The sequence below is a fragment of the Lepisosteus platostomus genome, chromosome 1 (genome assembly GCF_059453375.1).
Source record: "Lepisosteus platostomus isolate fLepPlt1 chromosome 1, fLepPlt1.hap1, whole genome shotgun sequence".
Classification (NCBI taxonomy): Eukaryota; Metazoa; Chordata; class Actinopteri; order Semionotiformes; family Lepisosteidae; genus Lepisosteus; species Lepisosteus platostomus.
In genome coordinates, this window is record NC_142611.1 from 3,311,256 (window position 1) to 3,325,851 (window position 14,596).

Sequence of the window (14,596 nt, forward strand, 5' to 3'; positions counted from 1 at the left end):
CCAGCTAGATCGCCTCCCTTAGCAAAGTGTTTTACAAGCTGCTCATACAGCAGATAAGCAGAACAGAATTCAGTGCAAGCCGGTCTTTAAATCCACTCCTTACCTTTTTTTTGCCTGTATCTGGAAATCCGGAGAGGCAGTTCTGAGAGACTAAACTGGGTGGTTGGGCTCTGTCTGAAAATTAGGGTGAAATACAGTACAGTACAGACTCTCTCCTACGCAATTCTGACCCCCCAGAAAAGAATAGAAGCAATAAATGCTTGATTCTTATATATATATACTCTATATTCCTGGACTGTATTACTGTCATGCATAATACAACTGAAAGAAATAATCCAGTGATTCAAGACTTTTATTTCAAGGACTCAGATTCAGTTTTCTCCCTATCTGCTGTAGCTGACCTTAAAACAAAAAGGCCGATATCAAAATTGTTTTTAAAAAATCTGTGATCTTCAGTTCAGTTTTTACTCCAGCTTGGAAATGGAAATGGTTTTATTTCTTAAGCTGTGCATGCTTCAATTTTTAATTAAAACGTGTATTTTTAATTTGTAAGTAAAATAAGATATTAGTTTTCAACTTTTAAAAGGCGTAAAATTGTGTGTGTCAATTTTCTTGTTCGACTTATCCCTGACTCTTCCCAAGAGAGCAGGTAACATCTGTCCCAGGCCTCGTTTCCTCAATCTGTACTTGACTGTGTCTTACTGGCACATTGTATGAATGTGGATTTGGATTGACTTAAGGTGGATAAAGACTTTATCAATCTTGAGCTTGAGAAGTAAATCGACTCAAAATCAGAAGCAAAATTTGATTAAAAACGTAAAACGGTGACAGAAAAAAAACCACTTTGACAGCGTGAATCAGAGACCCAGAGGAGTCCAGATTCTGTAATGTTTTTCTAGGGGAGGAGAAAATCAGATGTTGAAAAACATTGTCAGAGAGGAGCCGCGTGTCTGGGGGTGTGATCCTCAGCACAGCGGTGGTACAGCTGTCCTCAGTGACTTGTGCCCCTCTCTAGTCCTGCTGTGCTGTTGTTTTCTCTGGCCATGTCAGACACAGAGATCCCACTGAGATGTCCACTCTTGGGTCAGCAGAAACATGGGCTCTGATTTTCCACCCGTTCTTTCATCACTGTTGCAAAAACACGCCCTCACCAGCTCCCTGTCTGTGTCTTCCGGCTTGAGCGCTTGACCTTCTTTCTGTCTTGTTACTGTTTATCTGAGACGTTCCCAAAGTACACATGGCAGAGCTCTTTTTCTCTACTTCTTTCTCAGCTTAGTGAATTTTAATCTACTAGTCAGCTGTGGTGAATAACAGAAACCTGTATTCTCATTCAGTGCCCATATTTACGAATACCAAAACGCCGTCCGGAAAGCACTAGCTGTGTGGGCGGTGTTGAGATTGACTTACTAAAATCTCTTGTAATTTTTTGAAAGCAGTTCACTTGTGGACTGATGGCCTTCCCGGAGTTGTGCTGTTTGTCAAATGCGCGGCACCCACACTTACTGTAATAGCAGACATTGAAAATACAAGGATTCTGGAATACTGTGGCGGAGACAGAAAGAGCAGAGCTCTCAGGGGAAGAATAACACGAGCCTGATTTGCTGGGTATCGAAAAGGCTTTCTTTTCTGTTTGAACTAATCAGGGATTATTCACATGTTTCCTTTAGCATTCATTTGCTAATTTTTTTTTTCTGAAACTTTGTGCCGTCGCCCTGATCTCCCTGGTGAATATTAAACGCCGGGACCCTGCCTCTCGTTAATCGAATGCACATGTTGCTCTCTTAGCTCTTTGGAGAAATGCAAACGAGAGAGTTGACAGTGCAGCGCTTTCGGGTCGGGCCTGGAAAGCACGCTGGTTTGCAAGCTCTGCAGCACCTGTGAGAGGACAGGCCGGGCATCTAGGAGCTGGGTGCTTGCATGGAGAAAGGCTCAGACGATGAACAATTTTTTCTGCCCCTTGCCAAAGCACCTTGCAGGTTTTATCCCTGCCCCGGTGACTGTGAATTTGACCACTCCTGTCTCGTTTGGATAAAGTTCTCAACTGCTTGCCCGCTGTCAGGCTAATTTTCTTATTGTTTTCGCTTGATTGGTTCTGTATGACCCAGGGGGCAACCTTTAAAACCCACATCACTCTTCAGGCCTCACATGGCCCTCAGTTCCAAAGGGAGTGGAAAGTGGCTGCTGTTTCTCCGGACAAAAGCCCGAAGGTTTCCAGCTAATAGCAGCCCCAAGATCAGCAGCGCTGTCCACCCAAGCGCACCAGGAACACATTAGGGACACCTTTTTGTTTGGGACGTTTTATTTAGATATTATAAGGTTGACTGGGATGTCAAGTTTGTCAGGTGCTTGAGCTCTTTGCCGGTTCCATTTTTTTTTCCAAGCCGTCACAAGTATTTATGTGTTTTTCATTATCCTCGCCGTCAGCTTCTGTGAACGTGTGGCTCACCAGTGAAGCATGGTCTTTATGAAAGCGACAGGAGAGCAAACAGCACATCTCAGGTTTAGCCTGAAGCCGTGAGCTGTGTATCTTGTGAACCCAAGAGGAGTTTTTGCTCCTTTTTTAAGTCTGACCAGTACTGGACTCTAGAAACTGGTTTGATTTGACTTACTCAAACAGAGTTCACAAATGGCTGTGTGCATTCGGTGTGCACTTGTAGTACTCCCAGGTTCCCCCTTAAAAGAGTTTCCTTGCTTTTTTAGATTATACTACATTATAGAGTTTCTAGGTGTCATAAAATTGCTTTTACAGAAAAAGATTTTTTGTTAAATGAAGAAGTCGAATTTTAACAACACAGGGAGGTGAAAAACACACTATTGATCTGTCCTTGTCCTTGAGAAATGACTTTATCTTCCTGAATATCCAGAACATGTAGGTTTTTCATAAACAGTATGATAAAATGAAGATGATGTATGAATTTGAAGTACAACTACTGGTGTGAAAACATGACTGAGCTGAAAGATTTGTATCTTAAATACAAGTTCGAGTAACAGAATATTTAAAATGGAAGCATGAGGGCAGCAACTGTGTTACACTGCGGACCCATACAATAAGACACAACATTACACAGCGTCATGAATCGATATAATAGTTTCAGAACGGCTGTATTGTATTTAATTTACAATACCAGGTGATGGGAACCCCAGTTAAGAAACGGGACAGAAAAAAAGTGAGCTCCTCTTTGTGTTTGCAGCAAAGGAGCCCCGAGCCTCTTCGAAGCGAGTTCGGAAGCCGCGTGCGAGTCAGTGGAGGGCGTCCCCAAGGAAGCGAGCGGGCTCCGAAGTCTACAGGAGGGAAAAGCGGGACAGGAGTCTGGCAGGAGCGCAGGGCAGGTAAAGAGCTCCGCGCTGGTGGGCCTTGAGGAATCGTCTGTGGCTTTTCTCACTGCTGCACTGTGAGGTCTTACAGTTTTTGTAAACCATCTAATCTTGATTTGCCGAGCCCAGGTGTTGCATCTTTTTATTCAATTCCCTGCTCCTGAACCAACAGCACAAAGAGCGTATCTGAGCACCCCCCCTCCATGTGACATGGAAGAATGTCAGCTTTCTCTGAGTGGTTCTCAATGTGCTACCATGCCTCATGCCTTTTGTTGGCCTGGCTAGCTGTGTGTTACTTCAGCTATAAATCATTTTTGTGTATACATAGATTTTTAAATGTGTAAACATTTGGAAATAAGAGATAAAAATACACATGGAGTGAAGTAGATGTAATATTTTATTAAATAATAGAACGTTTTGAAAATAATTAGTGCATTATTGGAAAGCTTTCAATAATAATTATAGTTATGATTATACAGTATGTGAGTCATCTAAGGTCATTTTAGATACTGTTAAACCTTCAGAAAGTAGAACAAATGGTTATAGTGTGTGTTTTGATAGTCTTCCACTGATCTCAGCTTTTAATATTTTTCCCGTTTTGAAGACACATTCCATATGTCCCCTACAAAATAAATGAAAACAAATCAAAATGTGGTAAAAGTGCCTTATGAGACCTTGATCAATGTGTATCATTTCACACTTTACAGACTGTTACTTTTCACTGGGTGGTTGTGCCAGTCTCTTGGCTGCCCATGTCATCTACTGTGTGTTAAAGGTGCATGCTGACAGTACTGCTTCAGTGCTTTAATGAAGCCATTGAAGGCGGATAGTTTGTATTTACTGCCACTTTTGACTTACTGACCAGTGAAGTTCAGGAATCCCCAGAAAGTCACCTTGTATCTTTTATTCTCGGTCAGAATGTAGGGTGTCAACAGTCTGTCCAGTATCTCGGGGCTCCGCGAGTCGAAGTGGAGAAGTTCGTTCTTTGTAGTTTCCTCCGGGCGAGGGAAGGTGTACTGTATGTGTGACCTGTGGCTTTCTGCCTCTCCTTCTTACAGCTCTTCCGAATGATCAAAGTGCTCCTGAATAAACAGTACCAGACAGTGGAGAAAGCATTTGAGCAGCTGGATGAAAAAAATACGAAACGCCTGACCCAAGAGACCATGTATCAGCTCTTGAAACGGTAACACTGCCTTCACACTAAAAACAGTTTCTGCCACTTTCCCTGTTCATGTGCTGCAACACACAGTGCATTATACACACACATCTATATATATACTGTATATGTGTGGGTGTGCAGATAATGACTGTTTATGCTTTGGAAAGCATTGTTGAAACTAGTGCTGCTGGAACATCAAATATTATTTTCAAGCCATCATTTTTTGCAGGCTGGTTCCAGGTTTCAGCTTCTGTACGTTGTCTGGGGGAGACTCTCGATCTCCTGGTCTCCTGTCAGCATGAGGCAGCATATGAAGGGGATGAGAAGTTACACAAACGCACACAGCCCTCTCTCGTGTCATGTGAAACGTTCTTCCAGAGTTTTCTGTTAACTGTGTACTCTAAACAGACTCTAAATCACTCAAACCCGCCGCGAACTTTGTGAGAAGGCTAGTAAAGAAGCTGGATTAGCACTAGTTTTTATATGATAACCCTTTAAAAGCATGCAGTGTTGTAATAGTCACATTGGTGGGAGTGTGGAACAGGCTGATCAGCCATGCTTTCAGAGCTGATACCCTGGATTCTCCCAAGAAACAGGATGATCTGGACAAGATCATTGGATCAGTTAGCGATCCATAACCCAGTGAAGTAAATGGGCTGAGTGGCTTCCTCTCAACTTTGGCCCCTTTTTATAGTCTTTTAATGTACAGTGTTGCTGAACTGTAGCAGAGCTGCAGTACATCCACTCAGCTGACAGAGCGACTCTGACACGAGATCTGCCGCAGTGCTTGCAAACTGCAGATAAGGTTTGGAAGTCATTTTTAAATAGACAACACCTGTAAAATTTTACTTGTGCCTTTACTATAATGACAAAGATCTCCTCGTGAAAGCAGATCCAGGCGATACAGTCTAAATGGAGTTTATTTAACTAAAGTTCGGGAAGGATGACAACAACCACGCTCAGTCATTCCCAGCTGTCAGCGATCAGTGATCACTCCCTTCGCCTTCCTCCACCGAACACTATAAATACCATCCCACCTCCACCCCAGCTCCACCTGCAGCGGCCCCTTGGTCACCTCGCGGGGGGGGTCCTGGCCTCCTCGTCCTACGGCCAGGAGGTCGGCCCTCAGCCAAGCGGGTTAAGCCAAATATTCGCTCCACCATAGTTCGCCACGCTTCGATTTTGGGGCGTTGTCATTCCTCGTGAACTATTAAATGTCCGCGAGAGAGTTGAAAAAAGAGGTTTAGTCAACGGCAGAGCCACATACCCCCAGAGGACAACCACAAAGACTTTTCCTCTGTCGAAGAAAGCGTCATCACGTCCCCCCAGAGGACAACCACAAAGACGTTTCCTCTGTCGAAGAAAGCGTCATCACGTCCCCCCAGAGGACAACCACAAAGACTTTTCCTCTGTCGAAGAAAGCGTCATCACATCCCCACGGAGGACAACCACAAAGACTTTTCCTCTGTCGAAGAAAGCGTCATCACGTCCCCCCAGAGGACAACCACAAAGACGTTTCCTCTGTCGAAGAAAGCGTCATCACGTCCCCCCAGAGGACAACCACAAAGACTTTTCCTCTGTCGAAGAAAGCGTCATCACATCCCCACGGAGGACAACCACAAAGACTTTTCCTCTGTCGAAGAAAGCGTCATCACGTCCCCACAGAGGACAACCACAAAGACTTTTCCTCTGTCGAAGAAAGCGCCATCACATCCCCCAGAGGACAACCACAAAGACTTTTCCTCTGTCGAAGAAAGCGTCATCACGTCCCCACAGAGGACAACCACAAAGACTCTTCCTCTGTCGAAGAAAGCGTCATCACGTCCCCACAGAGGACAACCACAAAGACATTTCCTCTGTCGAAGAAAGCGTCATCACATCCCCACGGAGGACAACCACAAAGACTTTTCCTCTGTCGAAGAAAGCGTCATCACGTCCCCACAGAGGACAACCACAAAGACTCTTCCTCTGTCGAAGAAAGCGTCATCACGTCCCCACAGAGGACAACCACAAAGACTTTTCCTCTGTCGAAGAAAGCGCCATCACATTCCCACAGAACCTTTCAAGCCTTACAGGCTGGCACACCTGCAAGCGGAAAAAGGTTAAACACACAGAATATTGTAATCCGTTTACATATTCATTTCTATAAATGCATAAAAACAACCGACTAATCTTTGGAAAATTCGTTAGGAAAGATGCCCTTTTTAAGATGTGTGAACCTTATAAATGTGTTTTTGTTCCAGGACAACAGATCCAAAGAGCATTCTGTTTTTCGTGAGAATGGTGCTTTGCCCATGCAAGTTAACAAGCTGTTTTTTTTCTCATGATTAACAAAGCATTTACTGTGGTTTGTTTTCTCCAATCTTCCCACTAAGCTTCAGAACACGCTGCTTTTTTACATTTGCACGGCTATTTACGTTTTCCCAGGCGGTGCCTGCGCTGTGCAATCACTGGCTACCCAGTTACACTGCGGTAGACATTTAATAAGTGTGTTGGCAGCACAATAAGGTGTTATTTTTTAAAAAGCGGTGTTAAATGGGAAAGTGTGTGTCTTTGTGGGTGGGGGGGCTCTTCAAGAAATTTGTAAACCAATGATAAGTCTAAACTTTTCTCTCCTTTCATTCATCTGGGCTACTGTCTTTCTTTGACCCCCAATCTTTCCTTTTTATTCTTCTTTTATCTCTCTATTCATTTCTGGCTGGAATATGCTGGTCGCTGCCCTAAATAGAGTTTGAGATGAATAGGACATCTCTGGCGATTTGCATAATCAAAGCTGTGGCACTAGTTTTCAGGCTGGTGAGCACATCAGGACTGTGCCAACTTCAGGAAGGTAAGCCCCTGCAGGACAGCCTTCGAAAAGATTAGTGACACTAACAGGCTTAATCAAGCAAGTGCATGGAGGTTACCCAGTGTATCAGGGCTATCCATGCCTATTAGCCTTTGAAGCACGATTAGTTTTCACACATAATTTGATACTTGATATCCATTAGAAAAATCCACAGTAACAGTCCAGTGAATATTTTCATACCACCTAATATGAGGACAGTATTTACAGTTTTGTTTCGTCTTACCGAGACTTGGAATTGTAATGAGCTAATCATTAACAAAAAAATATCTGCCAATTTTTTAAACTGGCATATAAAAAATATACCTTCATGTTCACATGGGAGTTGACTGTGCATACTTAAGAACCTGGTGTTCAACGATACTATCACGGCTCGCTCCTGTACAAATTCCTGATGCACCTTTGAGGAGAAACTCCTTCAAATAACACGGTTCAAAGTTATCACATACTAATCTTTGCATTTTTGTGTTTTATTGAGCGTCTGCTTTTAAAATAATTGTGTCCGCTTCTGAAAGTGGATGTGTTTCATGCTTATCGATGGTATAATTTTTTTAAGCTGAAAGCACACCAAATATTCCTCTCCCCCTTCTCCTCCATTGTGATTGGCTTACTTTTGCTATGGTCTAGATTGCTTCTACATTCTTATGGGAAACAGTATATTGCAGGTTGTCTGCCAAGTTCTGGCATTGTCACTCTCAAGGGAAGGATGCAGACAGTCTCTGTCCCCTGCTTACTGTGAGACACTGGTGTCCGTCTGTCAGGAGTTTAACCCACTTTCTAAAGAGCTCCTTCTTATCTTGCAGATTTGACATCAACCCAGAGGTCAGCCGTGGGGAGATCCGAAAACTTTGGGGAACTTTGATTACAAACCAAGACAAAACACTCGATTTCTTCGAGTTTGTGAGACATTTTGGCTACTCTCCCAAATCGGCCTGCTTTCCCAATGCCAAGATAAGTCCCCCAAAGAAGGGGGACGATAATTTCAGGCTCCGCTCCAAGAAGCTCAACTGCGCCTCCGACATACTTGTTGATAGTGTGCGCGCCAAGGTAAGGGTCCTAGTAAAGAGAAAATTGCGCATTTCACGGGTTTTTGTTTGCTGGTCTCTTTGGGGTTTTTGTGATTAATTAAGTGCTTGTTAAATGTGGCAGAGTGACAACCCAGAGGACTGAAGCCTTTTGTTTATCAAGACCATTCCAGTCCTCCTCTGTACTTACTGTACCAGACCCCAGATGTCAAGGTAGCACACTGCTCAGGTTGGGGAGACTTGCACTGCTCGTGCAAAAACAACCAAGGCAGTGATCGCTTGCTAAAGTAAAGTAACATTCTTGCAAATACAGCCTTTGAAGTCATATCAGTTAATGGGAACATAATGACATCTGCTTACCTCAGCTAGGAAATGTACAAAATGCTTTAAAGTAAAGGTGGATGCAGCAAATGTTGGTACGTTGCTTGCTTCATTGCTGCTTTTGTTCAAATATATCCTCTCGAAACTACGTCAACACATTTTCATTTAACATGGTTTCTCCACTAATTTTGATTGTATGAGAAATTTGTAGCATTAGACTGCTTGAATAAAAAACATGTCCAAACTGGAATTAAACTGAACTCGAACGACAGCTTATATTTTGTGATTATCTGAACTTTTTAGCACAACCAAATTAAATATGAATTAGTGTAATTGAAAATGTGCCATCGCATTCTGTGAATTACATAAAAACATTAAACAACCTGCAGATTGGGTGTTTTTTTCACATAGGCTAAGCTCCAATGCCACATTTACAGCAATATCAAGAGAGTACCTGTACTGTGATTGTAAAATTAATCTCTCAGTTGGTCGTATATTGCAAACGGTGAGCAAGACAAGATCGCAAAGTCCAGATGGAAGAAGTTAGCGACTAGAGAAGAAACAGCTGAGAATTTTCCAAAGACTTTGCAGTCCTAAGCATTTTGGATGTATTATCAAAGCTTGTCTAACACTTGGATTACTCTCCCCGTGCTTTATCTGTAATTGCCAGTTAGTTTTATATTCCTACCTACCCAAACTGACTGGACTGCCTGGGTGTCGAGGGGATGGGAGAACATGCTCCTCTGACGCTCCCACAGACGGAGTCCATGTGCCCGAGAGAGGAGACGGCTCTTCCTGGAGGAGTGCTTGTCACTCCTCTTTCTTCACTGCACCACTGATGTTTTACTGTTGGCTGCAGCTAACGATATTGTTCATCTGCGATCCGACGCTGATAAATATATCAAATGCTCTTCAACTTTATTCAGCTTCAGCTGAAGTCAGCTTTAGGACTTCAGATCACGGAGATAAGCGATGCTCATCTCGAGTGCTGGCAGCAGCGCAGTTCAAGGGCCACATGCGCTCCCTTCAAACAGCCTTTCTCACGGCCTGCTTGTCCCTGCTTCTGCACACGTATCCGAGAAAACGAATCGTTTCATTTCCCTTCAAGGTCGAATTCCTGTTCGGCGACCTCCAGAAGGAGTTTGAGGACCTGGATCCATACCAAACCGGATTTGTGAGCAAGGAGGAATTTAAAGACATCCTGACCGAGCTCTGTGCGCATCTCAATGAGTACGAGTGCGACATCCTGGAAAAGAAATTTGAAATCCATGGAGATGGAAGGTGGGTTGAGCATCACATCCAGGATCCTCCAGAATCATCACCTGAATCCCCTGTTTAAAATGGGCTGTGGCAGGTCTGGGCTGTGAGGCAGTGGTGTTGCTAGCGTTGCTTCTATCCTACAAGACAGAAAGCTGGTGTAAGGCCACCTCCTGTCTGTGCGAGGCCCAGGGGTTGAAATGTTTAACAGGAAAAATACTGTGTTGGCGAGTTACTTTTTTCCTGATGAAAAGGATAAATAAATTGCACTTGCTAAATCACCACATCGCCTTTTCTTTCAGGGTATCTTACGTGGAGTTTCTGAAGCCGTTTGCGTTACAAAGGCAGATGCAGAGACATGGTGCCAGCAACATGGCGGCAGTCTTGCACCACATACCCAGACACGAGGCGGAGACACCAGAGAACAAGGCCACGGGGCTGGGTACTCTGACCTCCAGGCTCAGGAACAAGGTGCGAGGAAATCAGACTGAATACTGTTAAAGCCATATCAATCTGGCATCCACACTGGCAGCTCTTGATCAGTTCTGTAATTGTGGTGTTAGCGATATTGGACGCGTCGTTGTTTGATGTCAGACCTGTGTGCAATAAGGATAGACGTGACCTGTGTCCCTGCAGACGTGTCTCAGGGAATTTGCCACTCCAGTCATGAGGTTCCTTCCACTGCGCCTCAGGAACATCAGCTGGCTTCTGGGCTGCTGATAAAACGGCGTGTCTGCGCTTCTCCGCAGCTCCAGGGCGAGAGCGGGAGCCTCCGCAGGGCCTTCAAGAAGCTGGACAGCGGCGGCAGTGGCTTCCTCTCCCTCGCAGAGTTCCGGTCGGTCCTCAAGCTCTGTAACCTCGTCCTGGACGAGGAGGAGGTCTACCACATCCTGGCCAAGTTCGACGAGAACATGAGCGGTCAGATCGACTACAAGAGATTCCTGAAGGAAACGGCCAAGAAGCAGGCGACAAAAACGGAGAATGTTTAGTGCAAGAGCACAACTAATGTCCCACTTCCAATAATCACTCTTAATGATCTAACTGGTCCAAATGGCTTCCTCTTGTTTGTTACCTTTCTTTCCTTCTTTTTTCATATTATTACCTGCCTGGAGTCACACGGAAGGCAGCAGGGGATTTCCTGTTGACTCCAGTAAATGTTAAACCCATGAAACTCAGTCCATGAAAAACCTTGAGAAATAACTTAACTTGTAGTTGGCAGGTTGGTGTACACTAGGCATCCACAGAGGCTTATCACTTACAATTTACAGTTTACGATATACCAAGTGCGACTTAAAATCGCAACAGATACGCAAGGTTATCATGAAAATGACAAAACCAGCAGGTGCACTAACTTTTTGCAGCAGGTGCACTGGAATCTGTACTGAACAGACGTGAGACAAGTCGACTGAATATGACTGGAAAAGCCACAGGCTGGTCACTGGAGCAATGGGACCCACACAACTGTGATACATGCTTTTACACCACGTTGCAGTCTTGTGTGATTTCCATTACTGCTGTAGGAGACGTATACTGTGTGCCTGCACACTAGTCTCTGAGCCCTGGATGCCTAGGTATTCCCAGCTCTTCCCACACATGTTCATTGTGAAATCGAGTCAGGCAATTAGCACATCCACAATGTCTCCTATTCTCCCAAGAAAGCTGCTCTGACGGTTACTACACAAGCAGCATGAGAACGCGGGGTTGTTTCGTCAGGATGAGCTGGCAGGACAGATCGTGTCTGAGGTCCAAGGGCGTGATCAGTGCAGCGCCATGCGGTCAGGGTTACCGTCGGGCCCTGCAAGCGGAGCTCTGGAGAGGCAAGACTCTCCAGCCCAGACCATCACAATCAGTCTCTTGTCTGCCACAATTAGCATTTCTCTCGGCAAGTCTGAGCCACACTTACAGGGTGGTCAATGCGTCCCTACAGAGGGGAATTGTCTCCACTGCTGGGGAGAGCACCTGAGCTTTTTAGCACCACAGCCTCCAGCTCCCCGGTGGAATGAATGGCTTGTTCGCTTGATGAATGTTTTCTTTTGCCGGACTTGCAACAGGCTCAGCATTCAACAGGTGAAATCCCCTCACCACCTGTTCCACAGCTCTCGTGAGCTCTCTCACTAACGAGGTGATCTGGTACTTATGCAGCTCAAGGTCAACGTCACTGGAGTTTATTGTGGTCGGTTCACAAATGACCAATTAATCAAAGCCTGCAATTAATATCTAAAAGCCTTTGTTTAAAGCTTTCTTGCACATGTGATAAGTTTATTCTGATACTTAGTATTGATATAAAATAATACAGTAGGTGTTAATAAGAAGATCAGGTCAACCAGTTTGCAGATAATGATATGTTGTTATAATATTTCAAACACGTTTTAATAAATCAGTTTAGAAGCTGGATCACACTTTTGCAATCTCTGACTTAATGCAAAATGTTACTGATATAGTATGATTCAAAAACATACTAATGTTGTATACGTTTTTCACCACATCATTAACAAATTGATCTTATTTTGTTAGTTACAAAATATAGAATATAAAAATATATAATTTTCCTCTAAATGAACACCCCAAGTGGTCCTGGAAATTCACGTATGCTTGTAAAACAGAATTCTTAAGAAAGATTAAATCCACACTTGTTAACCTGCATCACTGCTGTTGAATCTAGGCGGTCTTGTTTCAGTAACAGATCATCATCTACACCAGCTATGTGGCAGCTGCATGTTTTTGGCCCAGCCACAGAGTGTAAAACGAGGCTAATTCAGGGATAGCCAAGACAGTGGCTGTTCCTTCTGCAGTAGTGGTTTGGAACCCTGGTCCTGGAAGAACACTGTTTCTGCTGGTTTCCATTCAATCTGAGCTCTAAATCTCCAGTCCAAGTTGATGATGTAATAAATCTGTTTTCCTGCCGAGACAGTTACAGTAACTTGTTTCTTCGGCCAGACAGCCATTTCTCACTGAACAGCTGGCACTAGTTGATTAGGTGACGGTGAACAGACACAGGTGGGGCTGACACTATCGGAGAGGCTCAACGACGGTGTTTCGCCCTTCTGAAGAGGTCCAGTCAGTAATGCTTCACGCAGGACGAGTGGACGAGGGCAGCGCGGAACCTCGCAGCTCTGAAAGCCGGACAGGGTTGATACCAACTGCAAATCCCACCTGACCGTTTAAGAGCTTTAAAACCATTTTACAGATGGGAAGCGCAGATCGATTCCCCGGTAGCCAGAAGCCACTGGCTGAGGGCGTGAAGGCACAGCAGACCGGCCGTGTCGTGTGACCAGTGTTGCGGTTTCGCGGATTTTGCTGGGCACCAAGCGCTGGGAGACGCGCTACAGCCCGAAATCCGACCGTGCACCTGGCGCTCACCTGCACTGCTCGACGGGGACAGGCGCGTCGGTCGTTTATGGCCGGCTATAGATCTGGCAGAGGGGAGAGGAAAATACGTTCCGGCGGACTTCCTCAGAATCAACAACGACATTTCAACCAGGGGGCGGAAGTGGAAACGACTGGGAAGGGCATTAAAACTGTGAACAGGAGCACCTCTTTACACAAAGGGTTGTAGAGGTCTGGAACAAGCTACCCAGTCCTGTTTGTGGATAGCCTAGCTTATTTCAAGAAACGGCCTGGCTGGGCGAGACCCTCAGCTTAGTTAGCTACTAATTACCAGATCAGCTACGTGGGGAGAAGGAGCCCCTCTCGTTCACAACCTTTGCCATGTTCTTATTTTTCCGTGATACACAGAACGTTTGCTGCGCAAGAAACGTTGTGGTGAAAGCGTGAAGGTAACACAAAGTTTCCCCACGTTTTCTCAAACCTTAGGTGCCTGTGTGTGGATGTACAGTAGATGACTGGTCGTCGTACGCTGTAGCGTCACCGGCACTCAGGCAAACGATGAACGCCGCATCCAGGAGGGGATACTTGGTCAACCTTAACAGAAATACCACTCTCCAGGAAGCCGTTTTGAATGTTTTGCAAATTGTCCTGGTTGTGCACACGTTCACAATCCCACTTCCCCTCGTGTTAACAGCAACACCACGGTCACACAAAAGTAAAGGCACGGCCGTCGAAGCCAAAGCGCGCTTTCACGACCGGCTGCTTTTAGCTCCTTATCACTTTTCCGTCTGCATGCTCCTTTCTCCGGCCTTTGTTTTTTGCTTTTATTCCGAAGGTTTATATTGGTGTCTGGCGATCCGCTTAACGTGTCCATCCGCTGTTTTGTTTTGTTTTGGGGTTTTTTTTCCTCCTCGGACACCTGCGTGTTCCGCCTTTACAATGGCGCGGCGCGCAGAGGGGGGCTCGGTGATTTGCGAGTGTATGGATGCGGCACCGCGGTCCTGTTTGCTCCTGACGCTCGGGAGCACAAGTGAGCTCTGTATTAGGGGAAAGCGCAGCCCAGGCAGACCCGCCTGAGGTCTCCTTCAGCCGGGCTGGAGGAACGAGCGCGGCCGGCCGCACCATCAAGCTGCTTTGTCCTTTCCTTCTACAGAGAGTCTTTGATTTGATGGGGGTGATTATTTTTATTCTTGCCCACTCAAGGATGAAGCCCAAGGAACCAGAGATTGTCCCCCTTTCAGGACCTGTACAATGGGGCACCCCCAGCAAAAACCACTATGAGTTTTTCTGTGTTTGTCGGCGCTCTCTTGGAAACCACATGCCATACAACTTACTTAAAGAAAGAGC

General features: G+C 45.1%; 1 protein-coding gene across 3 annotated transcripts in view; it reads left to right on the top strand.

The window, feature by feature from the left end:
• The window catches only part of LOC148677511 (EF-hand calcium-binding domain-containing protein 6), a 32,742-nt gene extending 21,775 nt beyond the window's left edge, over positions 1-10,967 (top strand). For all 3 annotated transcript variants that reach the window (XM_088639646.1, XM_088639664.1, XM_088639655.1), the window contains 6 exons: positions 3,192-3,330; positions 4,374-4,498; positions 8,123-8,366; positions 9,774-9,946; positions 10,225-10,393; positions 10,672-10,967. In XM_088639646.1, coding sequence (XP_088495772.1) covers positions 3,192-3,330; positions 4,374-4,498; positions 8,123-8,366; positions 9,774-9,946; positions 10,225-10,393; positions 10,672-10,911 — 1,090 coding nt within the window. In that variant the 3' untranslated portion in view covers positions 10,912-10,967. The remainder of the gene's footprint in view (positions 1-3,191; positions 3,331-4,373; positions 4,499-8,122; positions 8,367-9,773; positions 9,947-10,224; positions 10,394-10,671) is intronic.
• Positions 10,968-14,596: the final 3,629 nt, after the last annotated feature.